The 25,388-nt window shown below is 38.7% G+C and overlaps 1 protein-coding gene across 1 annotated transcript in view; it reads left to right on the top strand.

Moving 5' to 3' along the window:
• LOC126236448 (uncharacterized) overlaps window positions 1-25,388 on the top strand; it is a 70,239-nt gene that overhangs the window by 12,305 nt on the left and 32,546 nt on the right. The window contains exons 5-6 of the mRNA XM_049945767.1: window positions 2,007-2,152; window positions 11,651-11,747. Coding sequence (XP_049801724.1) covers window positions 2,007-2,152; window positions 11,651-11,747 — 243 coding nt within the window. The remainder of the gene's footprint in view (window positions 1-2,006; window positions 2,153-11,650; window positions 11,748-25,388) is intronic.

The raw sequence follows: 25,388 nt of genomic DNA, 5'->3' as shown, positions 1-25,388 counted from the left end.
GGAGGAGCAACGGCCGGCCAAGAAAATGAAGTCAACAGCACAGAACCCAGTAGTCTATTCCGGCCACAATTTACAGCACAAGCAAGGCCCTTATTCTCTTGCTTGTTCGACGAAGCCAGCTGCTGCAGATCCCGGTGCCAGGAGACATGTAGCGAGCGAAATACACCACTGGCTTCCCAGTAACGTGACTGCTTTCACGCCGGCAATATTTCCTACGGCACTGTCACCCGGGTAACATTTAGATGTGCTCTTCCTGCTGCCTCGCACGGCACCTGTACTGTCTGCCAGACTTGGCAAACAACATTACTGCAAGGCATCCGAAAGCAAAATCCTTGGTACTTGCTAAAGCTTACCGCTCGCTCCCGATTGGCCCGGCAGGTGGCCACCGTGGACACCACCAGAAAGATGACCCGTACCAGCAGTGGGAATATCGCTGATTGAGCCACATGGCTCACTTACAGTTGAATTCCAGCAATTTTATGGGTCAAATTTCTGTATTGTTTGTCATTATGATCACCTTTTTCTCTCTGGTAACTGGTGAGTACGCACTGGGGGGGGATTGTACTTTCTATCTTCTGTATACATGTGGAAGAAATACCTATAACAGGTTGAGACCCTTTAAGAGACAGGAGCCCGGTGTCATCATTCATCCTAAAAGGGTTCTATCCCAATTCTGTTGAGATGCGTGCCACACCTAGTTTAAACTATCTCTTAATAGGCCCCACTGGCAGAGAGTGTTTCCTTAACATTTTGGAGACTGGCCACTTAGAAGAATATTGAGCCTAGGAAATAAGCTGTTAATGCCATTTTTTAAAAGTAGTACTGGTACATATGTAATTGGTGTATCCTGGAGTAATTAATACATACTAAAAAAGGGCCAAGCTTCACGATCTATTTTTCATATTTACTTTAGTTCTTTGATAGCTTCCTTATTTTAAAATAAAGATGACAGAGGTATAATTCTCCTCCCAATAAAAAGTACAAGGTGAGTTGTTTAGTACTCTGTCTTGGTCTCCAAAGTGTTAAACATTCTGTGGCAAATTCACTACATTGGTGAAAATTCAGTACATTGGCATATGGTTCTCTCTATTATTCCTTGTGGGGGGGATAACATTACAGACTGTATTTTAAACACTTCAATATCTGTTGCATCAAATAATCTGAACCTAGACCCAAACTTACTCACAGCTGTTACAGCAAGCCTTGTCCCTTGTCATTTTTGTAAAGCTAGTGCCTCAAGCACAAAACGGCACCTGAAGGGAGAATGAAATAGAACTATGTCATTGCAAGAATGTTTTGCACGCAATTATTCCTGTTGCTTTGCTTAATCACACAAATATTGTAGAATTTATAGCTTATATACAATTTGTATACAGACATAAAAGTAATACTCATTAACAAAAAGTTTAATTCCTATTACTAAGCATTTTGCCATTAGTTAGTGAGATAATAGCAAACTCAGTATATGCAGCAAAATATCTTGAATGATGTGTGCAAGATAGGTCACAGTACAAAGTGACGTATTAGATACAAGACCTTCCTCTCCAGTTTGTAAAACTAAGTAATAAAAGCTGTTGTTACCCATATTGGGTAATTCAAATGAAGTGCATGTTGGTCATTTTGTGAAGCTTTGTGGTTCATTTGTGGCACCAATCTGAGAAGAAACAAATATATTCCACAGAAGGAAATTTGCAGTTGTATATGACTTGTTTTTAGTTTTAATATCAAATTAATATATTCGTAAAATAAGGGAAAGGAATGATGTACGGACAACAGAAACATGTAAGAGAAAACGGCATTCACACTAGCATTCGAGCACTAGCTCTTTGTCCAGCAGAAGTACAGACAACCACACAGGCACCCAAATGGCCACTCCTGTGGCCACAGCAAGATTCATTAACTAAATAATTAATGTATTCTGATTACTTGTTCACATAAGGCATTCCTGTAATTCATGTAACAGACAGCTGGCTACCAGCTAACAGGTCAATATTCATTTGTTTCAGAGCAAAATTGAACTAGACCCAAAAGACAAGAATGGAAAAACACCACTCCAGTTGGCAAAGAGCCACAGACATAATGATATTGTTCAGATTCTGTTAGCTGAACAGAAAAGAAGGGCCAATTGGATGCCACCAATTTCAGAGATATGGTAAGCAGTATACATTTTGTGCTTAAGATGTTGTAATATTTAAATCCTTTCCCATTAAGCTAGATACTGAGTTGGAGATTTTGCTGTTGCCACCTGACAATTAATATGCAACATCCTGATTGTTATTTCTGCACAGTAATAAAGTAGTTGACTTCTATTTGAATCCTCCATTTGTATCGTATGTTGCTCAGAGAAGCAATAAAATTTGCTGCAGCTAGACAGAATTTTTTTTATGACTTTCCATCCTTGATGCGTCCCAGAGATATGAGATTTGAGCACAATTCTGCATTTCACATTGGACGTCTTAGCTGGAGCAATTAATTTCCTTCTGAATAATAACAGCTGTGTTATATCTCCAGAGGTGTTGGTATGTTGCACAATCACACATTTTCAGTCAGAGGCTAGTAAGTGGTATTGTCATACATAGGTCCAAATTCATTATTGTAAGTTCGCATAAGAAGGAGAAAAGTAGATTTTGGTTTCATTCATTGACAAAAGTTATTCTTGATGGTGCTTATGATGTAGGAAAGTAGAACACAACACATGCTGATACCTTAAATGTCAGAGTAAGGATAATCCCCAATATCCACTTCTTTTTGCTGCCTTAGTTGTTATCTGACACACCAAAATTTGTGACGTAATGGTATTTTCCTTCTTTTTTTTTTGTGTACTAGGTTCAGTGGATGAGACTTCTAGCCAAACTCATTAAGTTCTTGTTGATGGTTCTTTGTTTTAAATTGCTGCTCTCCTATGGACATGGTCTAGTGAGGTCACTTTACACTTTATGTATGCCAACAAATACAAAGTTCTGTTCCAGTAAAGCTAATTAACCAGATGCCTACTAATTATTTAAATAATTGGTGATTGATAGATGGTAGCTGCAAGATACTTAAATTGTTGCAGCTATGTGGTACTGCACCGGCCTATTTAGTAACAGGCACATACATCAACACAGCTGCAGCTGTAAGAAGTGTTTGTACTGATGGGATAAAGGCTAATGAAGTGTGATTTCGTTAACTCTCACTCTTACTGCACTTTTGTGTAAAGGTATCTGAGGGAGATGTACATGAATCAAATACTCATGTGTTCATCTTCATTTACGTGTGGTTTGCTCAGAAAGTGGAGAATGTTACAAAGACTAGACAAATTGCCCAAGTCAGTCATCACTGGTTTCAAAAAGAAAAGGGCAAACGTAAAATACTAGGAAACTAAATTACAAATCATACAAACAATATCATCTAAAAACAAAAATAATCAATTATTCATTGAGTGAGTAGATTTTTTTATCTGTCCATTTATATTGTTGTTGTTGTTGTTGTTGTTATCTTCAGTCCAGTAACTGGTTTGATGCAACTGTCCATGCTACTCTATCCTGTGCAAGCTTCTTCATTTCCAGGTAACTACTGCACCCTACATCCTTCTGAATCTGCTTAGTGTATTCATCTGTTGATCTCCCTCTACAATTTTTACCCTCCACACTGCCCTCCAATACTAAATTAGTGATCCCTTTATGCCTCAGAACATGTCCCCTTCTTCTAGACAAGTTGTGCCACAAACTCCTCTTCTCCTCAATTCTATTCAGTACCTCCTCATTAGTTACATGATATACCCATCTAATTTTCAACTCTTCTGTAGCACCACATTTTGAAAGCTTCTATTCTCTTCTTGTCTGAACTATTTATCGTCCATGTTTCACAACCATAGATGCCTACACTGCATATGAATACTTTGAGAAAAGACTATATAAACAATAGCCAAGTGGTGGCAGGAGGAGACACACAAAAAATGGTTTTACTTATGCAAGCCTTTGGAGCCAGTGGCTCCTTCATCCAGCAGAAGGGTTGAAAGGGAAGGAAGAGGGCTTGAAGGGAAAGGAATCAGAGAGGTTAAAAAAAGGGGTAGAGTTCGGAAAAGTCACCCAAAAACCCAGGTCAGGTGAGACTTATTGGAGGGGATGAGTCTTTCCTTCTCCTCATGTCCGGTAAGTATCCCCTGACCTGGGGTTCTTGGCGACTTTTACAAACACTACCCCTTTTCCTAAACCTCTCCATTTTTTTCCTTCATCCCTCTTCCTTCCCCTTCAACCCTTCTGCTAGAAGAAAGAGCCACTGGCTCTGAAAGCTTGCATAAATAAAATGTTTTCTTTATTTGTGTTCTCATGCTGTCACTTGGTGAGTAGATTTTTTTGTTTATCCAATTACATGATATTATCAAAAATTATTACTTTTATTGTTAAATCAAACAAACATCTATACAAAACTATACACTCTTGAATCCATTATGCAGTAACTCAACTGAAGAGGCTAAGAGAGGTGCTCGCAATGGGAACAATTGGTGTCCTTATTGATGGTAACTCTTAAATCAAAAACATTCACAGTGTAAAACTGATTGTGAGAGAAAGCCTTTTCAAAGTGAAAACTACTTTTTCCTGCTCATTCTGACTTTAGTGTGTGCTTGTGACTGCATCTCCAGGTGGGTGTCATCTATCTTGCTTCTAATGTATGTCTGTCTACGGTACCTGCACCAGTAGTTATATAATTTTTCAATTGATTGTGCTTTAATAAGGCTTCCATTCTTTTTTGTTGTAAATAGTTTTAACCTTACATTTGTGATTTGGGTTCCCAACTTTATTTTACAAAAATAGATAGTTCTGACAAAATGTAAATAGTTTAGGACTGAAGGTAACAACTCACAATATACTCTTACATTCACCTCAGCGATGTGGCAGCCTATTTTGAAGGTAAGAAATGATTGCAAAAAACCATTAGTTGGACCTCCAACTGCAAAACAGTACTACTGAGTAAATATAAACTTACGGGCAATGGTTATGGACTTATTGAGATGACTACACATTCCCAGCAGGCAGGCAAATAAAAGGTAAACCGGTGTGTATCATGGTTAAGTTTCAATGTTGTTTTCATCTGAATAGAAATACTTCCTGACTTGTCAGATGAAGACCACCATACTGACAAGGAGAACCCAACCCAACCCTCCTTAGGTTGCTTTCCTACACAGTTGAAACTTCGCAGGATGAAAGGAAGGTTAAAATATAGGCACCTATTCTGGCATAGGAGTTGACAGTAGTTTCGAAGAAAATGGTAAGTTTCAATGCCACTTCATCATGCTGCGGTCAAACCGGGCAAGTCAGTAGGACAGTGGCTAAGAGCACAGCTTTGAATTTTTTCCCCCATTTTCAAATACAATCTTACGTCTTTTTTTTCTTTTGTTGTCACGGATGTATGTGACCTCAATATTTTTTGAGACAGATATGTAATTGAATTAGTGACAAAATAAATAAGCATTTCAAATCTTATGGATTATTTTATACTTACAAATTTTACTTAACCTTATGTATTAACAGTAATGGAAAATAAGACATATCAATTCCAGTATTTGAACTTTTCAGCGAGTTTTACTTTTATGCTTCCAGAGAACCAGTGCATTCCACAGGGTGATATCTTGTCATAAAATGTTCAAAGCATAACAGTTGAGAGCACCATGAGCAAAATGCAAGGCATATATACCACAGAATTTTTAGTGTGAATATCATAAAGAAAAGCAACATCATTAATGTTGCTGAATCCCTCATGATCTGGCAATTTCACAGAAAACCTAACATATTGAAGCATTTTCTCAAAAGCTGGAGCCTGAAATTGGATCAAGAAACGTATTTTAATGCAAGTGGCTCAAGGCATGCATTTTAATCACATAACTGGACGCTGTGCTCTTAGATTGGCACCTAAGCCAAAATAGTGTCCCTTTTATTTTCACTCTGTGAAGTTTTGACAGTGTTGGAGAGTCACATATGATTGGCTTCCACTATGAGACTGTATAGGCTATCAAAGGAGAACAGCAAGCCCTTTGGTTTATTCTTGGATTGACTTACTTATCACCTTGGTAGAAAAGCAAGGGAAAAGAAGGGTATAATTATTTTCATGAGATATCTCTGACAGTTGCTGGGAAATAACCGAATTTAGATGCATGCTGAGCAACTGACTTAACTCAAGGAAAACGCTTGTTTGTATCATAATCACTCACATTTGATTCTCGTGATGTCCTAGTTATAGTCAATTGTAGCCTTTACACAGAAGGGACAAAAGTCATGGGATAGTGATATACACATATACAGATGGTGGTAGTACTGTGTACACGAGATATAAAAGGGTTGTGCATTGGCGGAGCTCTCATTTGTACTCAGGTGATTTGTACATGAGTACGGAATGGGGAAGGAGGTTGTTGCATATGGCTTACGACAACAGTGTACAGGTCGAGCGGTCAGGATTTGTAAGTGGGCATCTAGGGCTGCCATTAAATGACACAGCAGAATATTAATTATCTCAAAATATCTAAACTTTTCACATAATACCAATAGGCATGCATCTGGGTCATCCTTCTCACACAGAATATTAACTTTACTTACAGCCACTTAATATTTATACTCTCTATAACACTTTCAGTAAACTGTCACACAAAACCTATGCAATAAATGACTTAAAAATCGAATGAAAGTTAGGTTTAATTATGGCAGACAGGAAGAAGAGGGCTGGGTGGCTTATCGCAAGGAGACAGCTGTGCCAGTCCACGTGTTTGCACCATGCGGTCTCTGCTTATGGTAAGCATTCACAGCTATTTAAATGACCACAAAAAAATTGTCTCAACTGGAAACTCACTACCTTGGTAAAATGAATCACAGTTAAGGGTTTTGCTGTGACCTCTGGGGTGACACCATAAAAAAGACCATTCACCATCACTGATCATCTTCCCTCATACATTTAGCAACATAATTAGCATTCATTGTATCCTCTTCATCTTCCACAACAAAACATTATCTGTACAGCAGAAATAACATCATTTAAAACAACTGACACAAGAACTGTTTCCTGAACAAAATTATCTTCAATCACGCGAACAACAGGACCTCTTGTCTGCCCACGAATAACCTCAATAAATCAACCTATCTTGATATCAACATAACTTTGCTGCCCTCTGGGGGATAACAGCCAAAAGTCATCATATCCTCACTTAACAACTTACAGGGTACAACAGATTAATTCTCTTTCATCATTATAACTTATTACGATACATCACTCAATACATCATAGATCCTTGCATTCAGTTAACCAGTTAAGCAACTACCACAAAAAACAGAAAGCATGGACAGAAAAAGAATAAAAGGTTGGGAAAGAGAATGTAGAGAAATGAGTAAGAAGAAAACGAGAAGGCAGAAAAAGTTCATTTCTTTCGTTCTGTAATCAGACATGTCAAACAGCGTACTATCAGTTTCAGCAACACAAGCGCTAATCATGTAATTACGACTGTGTATGCACGTGAGGCTTCAAGTCACCTATTACCAATATTAAACTATAGACAATACCAGGATCGTCAGGATGCATCACTTGTTGTTTTTATTACAAGATCTAGACGCTGACTTCACATCTCTGCCAGGTTTTGCAATTTAAAAAAAAAAAAAACACTTATCAAGCTCAAGCTAAAAGATTTAGTGCGCCAACAATTTTAGAAACCTTGCAGACACGGTATGGAGAGACAGGGGGCTATAGAGCTCTTAAAGCACTCAAGTCTGTGGAGCAAGGAGTAGGAACCTACTTTCTTCATAGGGTGCAGAAATGATGCTTCACGCTGCACATCACTGGAGATTAATCGAAAACTGTCAAAAATATACGTTAAAGAACCTTAACTATCCAATCAACAAACATGTGAAGTGCTTATCTAGCAACAAATACACATTTAACATACGTCATAGTAATTCGACTTTAAATTTTTTTAAGTTTAAATCGTCCAACTTAGAGGTAGTGGGCAGCGACCAAAAACCTGGGCTAGATGCGACCGTCAAATGGGACCGGAGTGCATGCAAGTAAGCACATGCGCTGTGAGGCATGGCTCACTGTACTCAGCATGCACATGTTGGTGTGGTGCGCTGCGACAGGCAGGCAGTAGACTTTGCCCTGAGTGCTGTTATGTGCGGACGTGGCGTCTGGCGCAGCATAGTAGCTGACATGCTGGCAACACCCAGGCTCAGCTCATAGTGAAATAACAGCGGCAAGTTCTGACCAACCACACAACATTGAACATGAAATAAAACTAAAGGGTCAGCTGATGGACCAAACGGTAGAAACAAATCCCACTTCTGACACCAATGTACATGAGCAGGGAAGGAGGAGAGGTTGTTACATATGGCTTATGACAACAGTGTACAGGAAGCCGAGCAGTCAGGACTTGTAAGTGGGCATGGATGGCCCTGTTAAATGAGACAACAGAAAATCAGGTAAAATAAAGAGAGTATATTTCAGTGTACGGTATACAAGGGGTGCACCTAGGGTCTGAAGTTACCAGGTTTAGGCCAGTCTAGGAGGTCCAACAAGTAACTGAAATAGGTCAACAGAAGGGAGGGTGGTTCATGTTAATTGATGTTGCTGGCCAATCTTGCAATGCATAGCCAGAGGCTTTGCCTCCCACGAAATACGTTTGTTCCGCTCGACTTCTGGATTACAAGAGAGAGAAGCAACTGTGTTCTGCACTGAAGAGTGACCTGTATCAAACACACGCTATTAGCTAAAATCCATGGTGTGAATTTGTTAGCAGTTTCAGCAGAGGGCTTAAGTAATATCTTGTCAGCAGCTTTACTTTAACTGGACAGAACTGCCTTGTGTCACATAGGCTCAGCTGAAGTTGCTCTGGGAGAAAGTTTGTAGAGCTCTGACTGGGGCCTTTGAAATAAAAATTTTTAAACCAATTCCCTAAAATATTCCTTGAGTGGCTGCCACCATGTACAGATCCATGTTTAAAGGTTTCTGATGTGATTATGGCTGCATGGCAGGAGTTAACAGACTTTGAAGCAGAATGGTAGTTGGAGGTATACACATGGGACATTCCATTTCAGAAATCATTAGGGAATTCAATATTCCAAGATCCCCAGTGTGCTGAGAATATGAAATTACCTCTCACCACAGATAATTCAGTTGCTGACACCCTTCACTTAACGACCTAGAGAAGCGGCATTTGCGTAGAGTTGTCAGTGCCAACAGACATGTAACACTGCATGAAATAGCTGCAGAGATCAATGTGTGACTTACGATGAATGTATTTATTAGGGCAGTGTGGCGAATTTGGTGTTAATGGTTTGTGGCAGCAGACAACCAACATGAGTGCCTTTGCTATAACAGCATGACATTGCCTACAGCGCCTCTCCTTGGCTTGCGACCATAATGGTCCTAGATGACTGGAAAGCCATGGCCTTATCTGATGAGTCCCGATTTCAGCAAGTAAAAGCTGATGGTAGGGTTTGAGTGTGACGCTGACCCCATGAAGGCATGGACCCAGGTTGTGTCAAGTTACTGTGCACGCTGGTGGTGGCTCCATCATGGTGTGGGCTGGATCCTTTGATCCAACTGAACTGGTAGTTGACTGGAAATGGTTACATTTGGCAATCTGGAGGTCATTTTCAGCCATTCATGGATGGAATTTTTATGAATGACAATGCATAATGTCACCAAGCCACACTGGTTCAGGATTCATTTGAAGATCATTCTGGACAATTCAGATGAATGATTAGGCCACCCAGATCACGCAGCATGAATCTGTCGAAAATTTATGGGACATAATCAAGAGATCAGTTCACATACAAAATCCTGTATTGGTAACACTTTTGCAATTGTGGATGGCTATAGATGCAGCAAGGGTCAACATTTCAGCAGGGGGGGCTTCCAATGAGTTGTTGAGTCTATGCCACATCGAGTTGCTGCATTTCACCTGACAAAAGGAGGCCCAACACAATTTTAGGAGCTATCCCACAAGTTTTGTCACCTCAGTGTATGGGAAAGCAAGCCTCAGTGGGAAGAGAGCAGACAACAGTGTTGGTATCTTCATTATCCATAACAGTATTAGACATTTCCAGTCAAACTACACAAATAAAATAAAGTTGCTGGTACAGTGCACTTTATGGGGTAATACTAATTTATCGATTTCATTCATTGTTGAGCTCCATGGGTATGGATTATATCATTTAGGAATATGTCATCCATCCACTTTTTTATATATTTTTATTGCTGCCAGTAAGTGTTTTTGAGCTTTCACCGATCTTTAATTGGCGTTATACCTGTTTAATCTCCAGTTAGTACATTGTTAAAAACATTGACTGCAGTTTGGATGCAGCAGCTGACTTTCTATTCTGCTTGTTGTCACTCAAGATTTCACATTTATATTAATGCCACAAACACTTTTTCTTTGCATGTAGTATGAAACATTCTCCTGTCAGGATTATATGTGCGAAAAATTGGAGCAACAAGTGGAACAGGAGAAGGCCAGCATCAGAATTCAAATTGCAGTCGATGTTTTTTAAAGTACCAACATATGTATTACTCCAGGTGAAGACGGGCAAAAGCACGACATGTGTATTGACCTATATCAAAATAAATTAAGTGGCTGGGTACTGTATTTATTAAAGTAATATTGTGTTTCCATTACCTGAAACCACATACAGCTCTAAAAGTAAAGCTCTCAGTTACCTTGTCACACACTTTTTCCAACCATTACTCACTAACATAGGTATCATTGTAAAGAATGTCGGTGTCAGTACTAGACGACTGAGGGTTTGAATTGAGACATGATACTATCAATACATCAGTATCTTCTGAACTTTAAAGTGTGAGGCAGAACAGTTTCTCAAAGGAAACGCTCCATATAGGTGTCCAGCGAAGAGAAGTGGACATCATAAAGTCTGATGGCTGTATTGAAATATGAAGAAAGCCCCTAGGAATGGATGGATCATATTACCAGCATGATTCATTACATTACTCACATGTCTTTGCCAAAACCTTCATGCTCTTACAGAAGACACCTTGCAGCCTAATCACAGAAAAAATCCCCCCACCCCCCAAACCACAACCATCACTACCTCCTGCTCCTGCCAGGTCAGGAACCTGGGCAGGACACACCATGGCTGATGAGAACTAAGGATCACTGTAACACTGAATTATTAAGGTAGTCTTGTTCGGAGGAAGAATCCAAATTCATCCACATGATGAAGTGGGAATAAGGGTAAAGTCGATTATATAGCGGAGTGTGCTTCACAAAATTTGGTGTAAAGTTTGATGAATATGATTTTCATGCTTTTAACATAAAGGGGGTGCACTTTCTAGACTGGACAATTTTTGTCATACAAGTAAAATTTCCTGTTGAAAAATTCAATCATTCTTTCAAAATCTGGTAAATCATGTTATGTATTACAAGTAACATGAAGAAAACTGTTTTCGGGTGCAATTTGTAAAGTAGACTTTGAATCAGCTTATAAAATATCATTAAATTGAAAAGATGCAGTTGTAAGCAGGTATATAAAACAGCATTTATTTGCACAGGAACTCTGCAATGGATAGGGTATAAACAGACTGTCTTTATCTTGTATCAATATGGTGCATGATCTACAATTTATTAATACATATCCTCCTACTATTTGGAAGTCACGTTTGTTCCCATTTATTGCAGGGCTCTTCTGTTTGGAGGAGCAGGGAATTCTAAAGGCCCTTTGCTACTTTTCATGGGATCTGTTCTTCTGTGGGGTTATCCTATGTATCTACTGCGGGTAAATACTTCCTCCTGCTACTTTTTGCTTCTGCACTGCATGAACTTAGTTTTCACAGTAAGAGCTACTATACTATATGAAGCAGGAAGAGAAGAAATTTTGTGTATAAGTCCAATTGCACATGTTTGCCACACACACACGCTATATGCATGTTGCATTCTCAGTACTATTATTTATGAAAAGGTTACTGGGCAGCCTAATAGAAATACTCATAAAGCAACATACTAGTTCTAGATTGTGTTATATGATCCAGAATGTACGAGATGTAGAGATGTTTTTAAAACAGAATGCAAGAAACACTACATAATATCTTCAAGTATGTGGAACAATTCTGTATTTGTATACTTGTACGGTAGCAGCCTGTATTACCAAAATTTAATTCACGCATAAAACATGACAATACAAACTATACATTGGCACACAGCATAAATGCTTAACCTAGTGCGGGAAACTTTGTGGATGGCATGCACAGTCCAGGTAGTAGGGCAGCTTATGTTATCGGCAAACATTTCTAATCACATGTTCAACTTTCCATATCTGTGGATGGAATATATGACTAGCTCCTAATTGCACAGTAATGCCAGTACATTCCATTGCTGCCATGCATCTTGAGAAGGTCTGCCACGTTAACTTCTCCATGCTGTTATATTTTGAGTCTGATATGGATTTTTTTGTAGTTACATTAAACAATTGAGGCTAAAGTGTGATCGAATCCAACATATGTAGAAATTCAAATTGGTTTGTGTGACATCTTCTGGTAACACATGTTTAACAATAATGGAAATTCGTGGTTGGAACAATACGTAAAATGAGGGAAAGGCAAAGTTTTCATTTCTTTTACAGTACACAGTGTGGTAAGTATACTTCGTAGTTATGTAAATTTTCTTACAGAACTGTAGTATCTGCTGCTAGTCAGCAGTTCTGAGCATCTTTTCCATGATTCTTCCATTTCCTAAAACTCGCCAGGCCTTTTTCTTTCCTTCCCTTAACCCTCGTGCCAGGATGATGAGCCATTGGCTCCAAAAGCTCATGCATTTCCAGATCTTGTGTGTGTTTTCACCTGCCTTATTTCAGTGCATTATTGGCATGACTGGTTTAGATTAATGACTACTTGTAATCAGGTTTCCAAGAAGTGTTCTAACTGGATCATTCCATGTCAAGTCACCTGGACCATGACACTCATTATCTAGTTGTGAACTGAGATTTTGTGTACTGCTTTTTTATCTATCATGAACTTTTGCCAATTTTTATTGATTTATTTACATTCTGTTGGTAGCAATTGCTGGAAGTGTGATGCAATGTTCTCTGCCTCGTGATGACTGGGTGTGTGTGTGTTGTCCTTAGGTTAGTTAGGTTTAAGTAGTTCTAAGTTCTAAGGGACTGATGACCATAGCAGTTAAGTCCCATAGTGCTCAGAGCCATTTTGTGATGCAATGTGCTACTTCAAAGCAAACTAAGAATTTGAAAATTGGCTGCAGCTTTTAAACAAAAAATGGTATGCTGACAGTTTTTTCCCTGAATATCCTTTCAGGCATGTCATTTCTGAAAACATGTTATAATTGTCCAATTAAATTTTTATAAATTAATGTTTTCTAATTTTATTGTTAAATTAGAAAAAATATTTTGGACAATTGCCGCCGCCCCCCCCCCCCTCTCTCTCTCTCTCTCTCTCTCTCTCTCTCTCTCTCTCTCTCTCTCTCTCTCTCTCTGGAAAAAAACTGAAAAGTTAGAAAGTGATCTACAAATAATAATGTTTCATCACACATAAAACCTGTTTTGAGAAACGAATGGCACTATAGGGCAACTTGGACATTACATGAGATATGAACACTTTCTTACCTCTGCCATAACCAAATTAACTCAATGTAAAAATACATAGCATTTTGTTAAAAACTAATATTGTCAAGACTGCACAAAATGCTGGTGCCACAATCTGCATTAAAGTTGATTTGGAACGACACGTGATGAGACACTTTGATGCTTAGGTTTTTTTTTTTATCTCCCCCCCCCCCCCCCTCCCCCATGAGAACCACTTTTCTTCCACCAACTTTGAGGACTCATTGCTCAGGGAATAAGTATGGCCTATTGCTGTGGAGATATCAACTTCACACAGGATATGAGAGAAAGAAACATCATAAACGTGATTATTAGGCCAATAGAATGACGGGGATAGTCCTTGAGAATGCATGAACCTTACTGTAACATCTCCTTCTTAATTCACCTTCTCAACAATTCTCAAATACCAAGAACAGTCATATGCACATGCAAAATAGCAGTTGGACTGCACACTATGTTCTGGCATTAGTGGTGGAAGTGCATCTGAGAAATCCTGTACGATACTAAAATCCGTGTCACAGCTCAGCCTTTTTGCTTCAATCATGGTTGGTGATATTTGTACAATGTGATGCATAGATCGTGTTCCAGGAATTGTTTTTGCACTTGTGAAGTGCTGAGAAAGATAATGTCTGACTTGTACCATTTCATCTTTTGAAACAAAGAGAACTGAAATGCCTTGCAGGTTCTCACGACAAAATTCAAATACCTGTGAAGCTGTAAGTATTTGATCTCTATAAACTCTTTGTAAACTTGGTTTTGTGACAAGTCTTTTAACAGTACCACCAGTACCATCACGGTGAGATTTGCCACGGCTGGTAGCAAAAAAGGACCAGCTGCACTTTATGTTCATGGTAGCAGATATTTCTGAAATTCTTACAAGTTTTATATTGTGCAGCACAACTATCAGTGAAATATTCAACATACGCAAGATGGATGTCTCGAAATTCACACTTTAAAAAAATTCAGTAGAGTCTTCAGAGTCTGGTACACAAAGGCAACCTCATGTTTTACATCATCACAAACAATACAAATACTTTTTGCATGCCACTGTTTGTGCTTTTTGTAATATATATCGACAGTGTGAAAAGTGCAGCTGCCATTGTTCCAATGGTACCCCTGCACTTCATCTTGAACAACAAAATTGAGATTTTTCACTTAAATCCGTTAAAATTAACACTGATCCTTCATCAAGCATTTCCTCCTTCATTTTCAGATAATCAGATTGTGACTGAGAAAGTGTGTGGAGTGAGTTTTTCAATTTTCTTAATAAGTGTCACAGAATTCTGGTAGAGAAGTGATTTGAACACTTAAAGTCATTCTATCAGTTGATTCCCATTGACTGTACTGAGCCATCTCATCAGGTTCATAGTCTTGTATTTCATTTTCTAAGTGGGTTTGAAGCAATGAACTGGTGGGGAATTTTTCACGAAGATGAAGCATACAGGCTCAGTTATTTATATCACATGTTGTTATTTTAATTATATCTACACACACACACACACACACACACACGTGGTCGAAGAGAAGCAAATTTTGAGAATCCTACTTTGTCTTCAGGATACTTTCTTTATAGAGAGAGAATACAGTTCGGTTGAATTACTTAAGATGCTTTCGTTCATTAGGTATTTTTGCTGGTTCTCACTTTGTTTCTTTCCCAGGTATTATTCTTGTGTTATCATCATCCAAATAAAAACTCTCTACTTTTTGCACTGTATCATGTGGCAATGTCTTTCCTCTTTTCCGCTCAGCCATCAATAAAACACCCTTTTCCATTAAAAGAGCTCTTGCTTGTCATACCAAATATTCAGAAACCTGATTATTGGAACTGACTTTCTGTCGAGACTAAGTTAGCGGCACAAGAGCAAGTAACAGAACTTTTTCATGATTATTTGCATATTTAATTTTCTGTTTGATTTTGTCCATGAGGTCATCATGTTTTGCCTTTTCTTCCAGTTCTGTTAAATCATTGTCAGGGATAGTGCTTGCATCAGCAGCCAGCTCAACTTGACATGTATGTGAAATCTTAGTTTTCAGAGCCCCAGCTGCTGCATACCGACTATGCCGAGAAACTGAATGTAGCTTTGCAGGAGATCCTCCTAAGGTAGTTAAACTAGTATTGATAACAGATTTTTCAGGAATCTGCACCTTCACGTTACTGTCATTTATATAGTCTGGTGGTGATCATCACTTGCTTGTTTTTCATTAATAAGTTTGATACAGGTTGGGCACATTTCCTCCCCAGGAATAACACCAAAGCCTCTCAATTTGAAGGTTTTTGCCTTTTCTAAACTAATTTCACGTAATCCAGATGAAACAGATCCTTTACGGCGCTTGAAGGGATCACAGCAAATTTTCTTATGTAGAGAGAATCTGTGCAGGTACCTGTATTTGTGTTTAACACACACACATGAAACATGTAAATCATGGTATGGATGACTGTTGCTTCACCATAATAAAAGTTCTTGTTCTTCACTTGTCAGTTCATTCACACAAGTCGGGGCATTATCACATATATCTTGCACATACTGTCCAAGAAAACTCTGCACACTGCCTATTTGTACTTTGCATACTGCTTCAGTCATAAAACCAATATTTGTCGTAAATAACTCAAAAGATGATTGGTGTAACATAAAAAGTAATTAAATAATGAAAAATCTATCTATTCCATTGTCTAATTACAAAAGCATTTCACATTATTATTGTAACATTAGGGGACTTACTTTTGTTTTGTAATTAATAGTTAAAAACTGTGACAGTTGAATTTTTAACCAATAATTGACCCTGAGTGCAACTCAGAACTGCATGCTCAGTGAACACGACTCGAAACAAAGGAACTGGATGATTCAATACATGTAATGGCAATAAAAACAGTGTTCTCAGATATGATTTGTTCCTAGGTGAAATCCAGTATAGCCAACTCGAGCAATTTAGCAGTGACGTGGTAGCCATGAATTAGCAACTTCAATATTTCTTCTACAATAATGTTTTTTTCACACTTCCTAGTATTTCTACGAACTGATTACTTCTGTGTGACATAATGGAATATTTATAATAATATTGTAAATATTTTTAAGGTATCTATGAGGGGGCAATACCTTTAAAAAATTATAATATCCATACATGGATTTTGTTTAAAAGAAATTATTTACAATTTTTTCTGCAATGTAGATGATGGATATTCACTACAAGAAGCATGACTATAAAAATATAAACTTTGCTCTTTAATTAAAAAGGAAAAATAAAGCTTCCATCGCAAAAACTGTAGGAATTATTGCATTTTTAAATTATAAAGGAGCTCGTCTGTGAAAGCTTGAATTCCTGAATCTATACAACTTCTTTGTATCGTAAGTGAAAAAGTAATTGACATGCAACATTTACATTTTGGAAATGTGAATATATCTAGGTAAACTTCCACTACCCAAAATTTCTGGATGATTTGGCGTGGAAAGACCCAACTGCATTAATATTGCAGTGGTCATAAAAAACATTTGAGTTTCCTCTCCTGTAGCAATTTCATCATCTCTGGGCAGTACTTATTAATAAAGCAAACTAAGCATTAGACCAGGGCTTCACAACATACATGCTCGCGGAGCAAGCTGTGAGCAGCAAGGCGCGAGCAGGGAGCAGCGCGAGCATGCTACCCCCACTACCAGACCAGAGCGGAGAGTGGGGAGAGTCACGTGGGGTACACAAAAGCTGCCGCCAGTCAATGTAAATCCGCGGCCACCTGCAGGGATATCACTCACGAATTATTACTGCGACAAATGAAACAAATAAAGGAGAATGTACACGTGCCACATAATTTTATTAGCTTAGTGTATGCCTCTACCATCTGTAGACACTGAAACTAAAGAATTCCACAACAATCCTATATTTTCAACACTTTCTTCAACACTACTTAAAATATCACCTCCGGTTGTAGTGTTCTTCATGGCTACTACATCGAGGAGCTCCTCCCTCACCTGAAGATCTCTGTTAACACCTCTAATAAATATGGCAAGCTGCACTGTTCCAGTGATATCAACACTTTCGTCCAGAGCTAGAGAATACGCCATAAAATCTTAACAGATATTTGCAAGCTGGCTCTGGACGTCGTCTGCCGTGTCCTGTATGCGACGCATAATGGTCATGTTAGATAATGGCACAATCCGAAACTGTTCAACTTGAGATGGACACAAATGTTTCGCTGCAACTACCAAACATTCTTTTATTAAATCGCCATCAGTTAAGGGGCGCAGGGATTTTGCTAAAAGCAAAGCAATTTTGTAACCCACTCTGAGAGCTGCCTCAGTTGATTTTTCTTCGTCGTCCAGATCTTCTTCGGATAGCTTCCTTTTAAGTTTAATAACTTCCTGTGCACGATCTGGTCAATCACATTTTCCACGTCCGTAGTCTTTCGCGTGGTACGACATATAATGTCGCTGCAAATTAAATTTCGTAAAAGAATTCAGCATTTTGTGACATACTAAACATTTTGCAACACCATCTTTTTCAGTAAACAGATACCATTCCTCCCAATGGGGGTTGAACTGCGAAAGCATGGTTGGGGTTACACAACGGCGACTTCACATGATTCTTAACCAGCGAAGTGACTGTTAAGAGCTGATCGCAGTACTTTAAACATTACACAGTCGGCGCGAATTCAATAGGCACGCTGCGGCCCTATTCAAACGTGCACGCGCATTTCCCCTCCCTCCCCACTCCGCGACCTTGCAGCTGCTCGCGAGCACGTCCCTGAGCAGACGCGAGTACTCGCGCTCAAAACCGGCCAGTTGTTAAGCCCTGCATTAGACTCTGACTGTGTATACCAATTTATATGTCTGAAAACTGAGTCAGTATCCCATCATGATGAATGCACGTAAGATTTTACGGGAAGTTGATAACATTATGAAAGTATGTAGTGCAATCACAATGCTAATTTGTGTATCGCAGTAATAATTGATGATGATGCTTGTCTTAGTTTAGTGGTATGCTGACTCTGCTCTTTTAAATAATGTAGGTTGGTTTTGTTTCCATACTCCCCATCTTGGCCTGGTTAATTTGTTATACAATATTATTCAGCAGGCACAACTTAGTTTGCTTTAATTTTTTTCATGTTTATTGCTCTTAGATGGGGCTGTTGCAGTGGTAATTTTTTGCCCCTCCATGAATCAGGCACCTTCTTATATTTGTGTGTCTCAACAGTACGGGTAGTCAACACCATATGTCCAACCACGTCAGGAAGGTATCGGCAGAGAGGACCACATTAATATATGATTCTGAGGGAGGGGGCAGCAGCCTTTCAAGTAAATGCAGGGGCAACAGTCTGGATAATGGGCTCTTCTGACCTTGCGACATTAGGCAACATGGTTTTGCTATGTTGGTACTGTGAATGGCTGAAAGTAGGTGCACCCTTTATTTTCCAGAGAAAATGCAGCTCTGCTGCAGCTTCAGTGTAATGGTGGGGGAATTCTCTTGGGTAAAATATTCCAGAGGGAGAAATTCCCCATTCAGATCCTCAGGCTGCAGCTTTCAGGAGGATCTTATCATAAGCATCAACAAATATCTGTACTGGTCTAAGCATGAAATGGTAGATCTCTTAGTTGGGTAGGTAGGCTAGAGAATTTGAAGATAGATACAGATAGATTGAAGTTATAGTGGGAACTAGTGAAGTGCGGTGACAGGATGAACAGAATTTCTAGTCAGGTGTGTAAAGGTTTACTGACAATCAAATAAGGGTGACATTGGAAAAAGTGGATGAAGAATATTAAAGTACTGTGCTGTACATGTTAGCCCTGTAATTAGCCATATTTGTAATTTTTTCTTAGGAATGGTCAGTTTCCTGAACGATTAAAGTTCTCAGTAGTAAAGCAGCTTTATAAAAAGGGAGAAAGGGATAATGTAGATAATTTTAGACCTATTTCTATGCCATCAGTGTTTGCTAAAGTTATTGAAAAGGCTGTGTATGTAAGGATAATTGAACATTTTATATCACACAATTTGCTATCAAATGTAGTTCGGCTGTAGAAGTCGTTTAACAACTGAGAAGGCTGTATTCTCCTTTCTCTGTGAGGTAATGGATGGGTTAAACAAAAGGTTTCGGCACTAGGCATATTTTTGATTTAACTAAGGCATCTGATTGTGTTGATCACAAAATATTGCTCCAGAAGTTGGACCATTACGGAATGTGGGGAGTTGCTCACGATTGGTTCACCTCTTACTTTAGCAACAGACAGCAAAAGGTCATTATTCACAGTGTTGAGAGTGGCTGTGATGTGGGGTACAGTCAAGTGGAGGGTGCCCCAGGAATCAGTGTTGGGGCCACTCCTGTTCCTTATTATATAAATGATGTGCCCTCTAGTATTACGAGTAACTCTAAAATATTTCTATTTGCTGATGACACTAGCTTGGTAGTAAAGGATGTTGCAATGCAACATTGGCTCTGTTTCAAATAGTGCAGTTCATGACCTAAGTTCATGGCTTGTAGAAAATAAACTAACACTAAATCACAGTAAGACTCAGTTATTACAGTTTCTAACACACAATTCAACAAAACCTGACATTTTAATTTCACAGGATGGGCATATGATTAGTGAAACTGAACAGTTCAAAGATTTAATGCTACCATTTTTACTATTCAAACAGTATCTGAATTGGGCGATCATTCGACACGAAAACTAGTCTACAAGGCATGTTTTTTAAGTAAGTACCGTTTTGAAATTAAAACAAGACATGCTAACATATCTCAATAATGCTATTTTTACATGAAAGCCTGTACCTTAATCTACTTTTCTACATAATTTCCGTCAATATTGAGTCACTTGTCATGATGTTGTGCCAGTTTTTGAATACCCTCCTCATAGAAGTCTGCCCCCTGTCTTGTTAACCAGTGCATCACCACTGTTTTGACTTGGTCATCGTCTTGAAGACGCTGACCACCCAGGTGTTTCTTCAAGTGCAGGAACAGATGGTAGTCACTGGGCACAAGATTGGGGCTGTACAGAGGATGATCTAGAGTTTCCCATCGAAAAGATGTGATGAGATTTTTGGTCTGATTCGCCACATGTGGACGGGCATTGTCTTGCAGCAAAACGATGCCCTTGCTCAACTTCCATGGACAGTTGCTTTGATTCTGGTGTGACATAGGCCACACATGTTTCATAACCCGTAGCAATTTGGCTTAAGAAATCATCACCATCGTTGTGGTACCGCTCAAGGAAAGTCAATGCACTGTCTAAACATTTGGTTTTGTACACATCCGTCAATATTTTCGGTACCCAATGTGCGCACAATTTTCGGTAATTCAAGTGCTCGGTTACAATGGCATACAAAACACTACGAGAAACATTAGGAAAGCCATCCCGCAAGGAGGAAATCATAAAGCATTTGTTTTCTCTCACCTTATTGTCCACTTCCTACACCAAACTTTCATTAACAACCGAAGGACGCCCACTCCGTTGTTCATCACGCACATTTGTGCGGCCATCTTTAAATGCTCTCACCCACTTTCTTAACATTCCATCATTCTTAATGTTTCCTCCATAAACCGCACAGATCCCACGATGAATATCGATTGCTTTTAGGCCTTTAGCACTAATAAATCTTATAACAGTCCGTACTTCACAGTTGGCGGGACTCACGATTATCAGAGGCATTTTAAACACTCAGTACACAACGTAAACAAGGAAGAATCAGACTGTAATGGCGTCAGTGTGTAGATTAAGGTACAGGCTTTCATGTAAAAATAAAATTATTGAGATATCTTAACACTTTTTTTTTTAAATTTCAAAACGGTACTTACTTAAAAAACACACCTCGTACTGTACTGATTTTCATTCGCTTATGTCGTATGGTATTATATTTTTGAGTAACTCTTCCCATTCTAAAAGTATATTTTTGGTTCAGAAATGGGCGGTTTGGGCATAAGTGGTGTAAATTCATGAACCTCTTGTCGACTCCTGTTCACGAGTCTGGGTATTTTGACATTGGTCTCTCAATATGCATATTCCTTACTGTCATTTCTTGTTAACAATATTAGCTTATCCCCAAGAATAAGCAGCTTTCACTCAGTTACGCAGAAATCAATCCTGCATTTGGATTGGACTTCCTTAACTCTTGTGCAGAAAGTTGTGCAGTATACTGCTGCATCAATTTTCAATAAGCTACCATTCAAATTAAAAGTCTTAGTAGTAATCCACGCGCTTTCAAATCGAAACCGAAGAGTTTCCTCATGGGTCACTCATATTCTGTTGAGGAGTTCCTTGAAAAATTAAGCTGATTCTTGTTGTATTGTTGATTGTGTTTTCTTAAACGCATGGCTTGACTTTTTTCAGGTTCATGAACATTTTATTTTTGTCTGTTATTACTTTTATGTTGTAATTTCATGTACCGACATGTTCCATGACCTTTGAGATTAGCCCCTCAATTTGGTCCTACGGAACTCAACAAGTAAATAAAAAAAAAAAAAATAGGCCTGTTCATAGCATTTCTTCAAAATTCCTGTGAACTCATTATCATAGTAGAAAGAGGAGCAAAGTCAAAACACACCATAGTAGTAAAAGTATATTTGCCTACTACCTCTGCACATAATTAAGATTGAGAACCTCAGTCAACAGACTACATTTGATTTGGCAAGGAAATGAAACTTAAATTGAGATTTAATTCTTCAATAGGTGAAAGAAGGAAAGGAAGAATAGTAGGAGAACATAGACTGGGGAAAATGAGTGAATGAGTAAGCCACCTAGTACAGTTTTGCACAGAGCGCAATTTAATCTTTTCTGAAATTTGCTGTAAGAACCCTGAGAAAAGAATTATATGTGAAAGAGATATGGAAACACCATAAGGTTTTGGTTAGATTAAATAATGGTAAAACATAGACTTAGAAAACAAATTTTAAATTGCAAAAGATTTCCAGTAGCAGATGTGAATTCTGACTGTTATTTATTGGTAATAAACTGCAGAGTAAAAATGATGCAATTATAGAGAGATGGGCTAATAAGCAGATGAGACCTGGATAAATTGAAACAATCAGAAGTTGTTGGGGATTTCAAAGCAAACATTATACTGCATAAAACAGGAGAAAGGAACACATTATAAGACATTGGGTACCTCTGCAAGATGAAATAGTGAAGACAGCAAAGGATCAAATTTAAAAAAAAAGACAAAGTCCAGCAGAAATCCTTGGATATGACAGAAGAATGCTGAAGATTAGATCGAACAGATAATGAAGATGTATGGAACGGAATTGAGGAGAAAAGAAATTTATGACAACATGTTGTAAAAGAAGGGAATGGGTGATAGGACACATCCTGAGCCATTGCAGAATATCAGTTTGGTAATAGAGGGAAATGTAGGGCATAAAAAACTGTAGAGAATTGAGTACAGTAAGTGAAGGTCGAGTGGAGGCAGTTTATAGTAGTTACGCAGAGATGAAGAAACTTGCACAGGATAAACAAGTAGGGAGAGCTGCATTAAACCTGTCTTTGGACTGAAGACCACAGTAACATCATAAAGTTACAATATGTTGATGGAATCCCTTAATTTTCCATTGTTAATTAGCATTGGAACATTAGAGGCCCCTGTTTTTGTTTCTTATTTTGTTAGTTTTTAATTTTGATAAAACAATTATATGCTTTTTTTCTACACACAAAAAATTACACCAGTTAGATACACCTAAACATTAATCTACACTTAATACTGGTGTCTCCATGGTCTCCTCCTTTCTCTGTTCTATGCTATGCCCCTCATCCCTACCCCAAACCTCTAATTTTATTGTGTTTTCTCCTTTTGGTTTGCTTCTTTCATTTCCTCTTTCAGTGTGGCTCCAGATTTCACACCTTTTTACTTTCCCAGACTCCTTTTGGGGATGGTTTTACCCCAAGACCTGTTTCCATGAGGAAAAAAGTGACTGACCATGTAGCTTGGTCCGTTTACTCCCCAACCCAAACAACCATCCAAACTAATTTTATCAATTTTATCATGTACCACATAAAATTTGCACTGGTGCGAACTGGCCAGAGTCACATCTCTATCTGTCTCTACCTCCTCCAATCATCCCTTTTCCTTCCCTTCCCCCATTCACAAACTACACCTGAAAACTCCACACCCAGTCATGGTGTGCTGCACACGTGTGTGTGTGTGTGTGTGTGTGTGTGTGTGTGTGTGTGAGAGAGAGAGAGAGAGAGAGAGAGAGAGAGAGAGAGAGAGAGAGAGAGAGGGATGGTGGGATTTGGGGGGGGGGGGGGGGGGGGGCGAAGCGGCATTTGAAAAGGTAACTAATCGGAAAATTCTTTTCATAACAACGAAAGAGTTAATAGGGGATATCACACCCTTAGTTGCAACACACGCTTTTCTGTGATTTTGTGTACTCTTTGTGAGGTGGTGGAAGAGCGCTATTTACAGTTATTGAAAAAAGGCTGTGTGGAGACCTGGACTAGTTCTTGATAGCAACTGATGGCCAGCAGTTTGTCTACACTCTATGAACCATGTTACTGTCAAAGTTGGAGGGTACGTCGTGTGCCACTGTCACTTCTTCTCTGTCATGTTACAGTCACAAACGGTGTGCAGAAACAAAGACTGTTGGTAATCCTCCATATGAGTTTTAACCTCTTTGGTTTTACCTTCATAGTCTTTTTTGCAAGGTATGTCTAGGACAAATCAATATATTGATTTACTCTTCTAGGAATGTCCATCTCAAAAAATAATACGAAAATATTGCATCTGACAACGAGAATAAATTCTTGAAACATGTTTTGCTCAGGGGGAGGGGGGAAGCGTTGTGTTTAAACTAAAAACATTTGAGCAACACAAAGTGAATGACTGTGCAAACTAATGCTGCAAGAGGCCAAATGCCGAAACACACTAAATATGGATCGAACTAACCTAGTTACTCCCATCAGCCATCACGCCAAGTAGTGCATGGCAGCGGTGGGAGATACGGCACAAATTGTTCCAACTTTTACATGTTAACCGGTTCAGATCTGCTGAGTAGAGTGCCCTGGTGTCAAGAAACTGAACCACGTAATATTTGAAAACACTACTGGACGGCCAACATCATGCCACCGTAATGATTAAATCACAGGAAAATTATAAATATGCTGACACAAAATTGGGTGCAAATTAATATTGTGGACATAGGAAGTTTGACGCGAATGATAAAAAATGTTGTAAACCATGGGAAAACGTTAATTCCAGGAGCGTACAAGTGGGGTTATACTGTATATCTCAAATACATCCCAGATATGTAGCATAGGATTGAGGTTTGGTGACTTCACTGGCTAGTATGCGTGGCTGATGCCTTTGTTTGTAAGAAATTAATCCATTAGAGTAGTTTCAGTCAACTGCATTTATGAAAAAGCTTCATATGATTGAAGAACCTCGTCCCTGTACAAGTGGGTGTGAATAGTAGTCCCCTATCCACCAATGAAAGTGTTCTATTCCATATGCTCAAAATATTTGGCTGCCATCACCTAATGGGAATGCAGGAATCGGCAAAAAGTTGGATGGTATTGACTTGTTCCAGGTCAGTGCCAACCATTGTTAGCAAATAATGTTTGTGGTAGCTTATAATAATATTTCAGTTTCACTTGTACAAAACATTTAAGCAATAGTTATCTATGCATGTACTTCTGCCTTTGTAAAAGTGTGGACATGTGTATATACTCATTTCTTCTACATGCTGCTTATCCTGTGTCACTAATCTTGGTGTGAGAACAGGTATCAAATAAAATTCACAGTGCCCAGCGTGCATGTGCTATTGTTCTAGATTACAATTTTGCCAGAAGGTTGCACGACAGGGTTCTTCAAGAGGGATTCCAGTTTTTTGAC

Source organism: Schistocerca nitens, chromosome 2, assembly GCF_023898315.1.
Source record: "Schistocerca nitens isolate TAMUIC-IGC-003100 chromosome 2, iqSchNite1.1, whole genome shotgun sequence".
Classification (NCBI taxonomy): Eukaryota; Metazoa; Arthropoda; class Insecta; order Orthoptera; family Acrididae; genus Schistocerca; species Schistocerca nitens.
The sequence above is the reverse complement of the archived record's forward strand: the minus strand, read 5'-3'. Positions and strand labels throughout refer to the sequence as shown.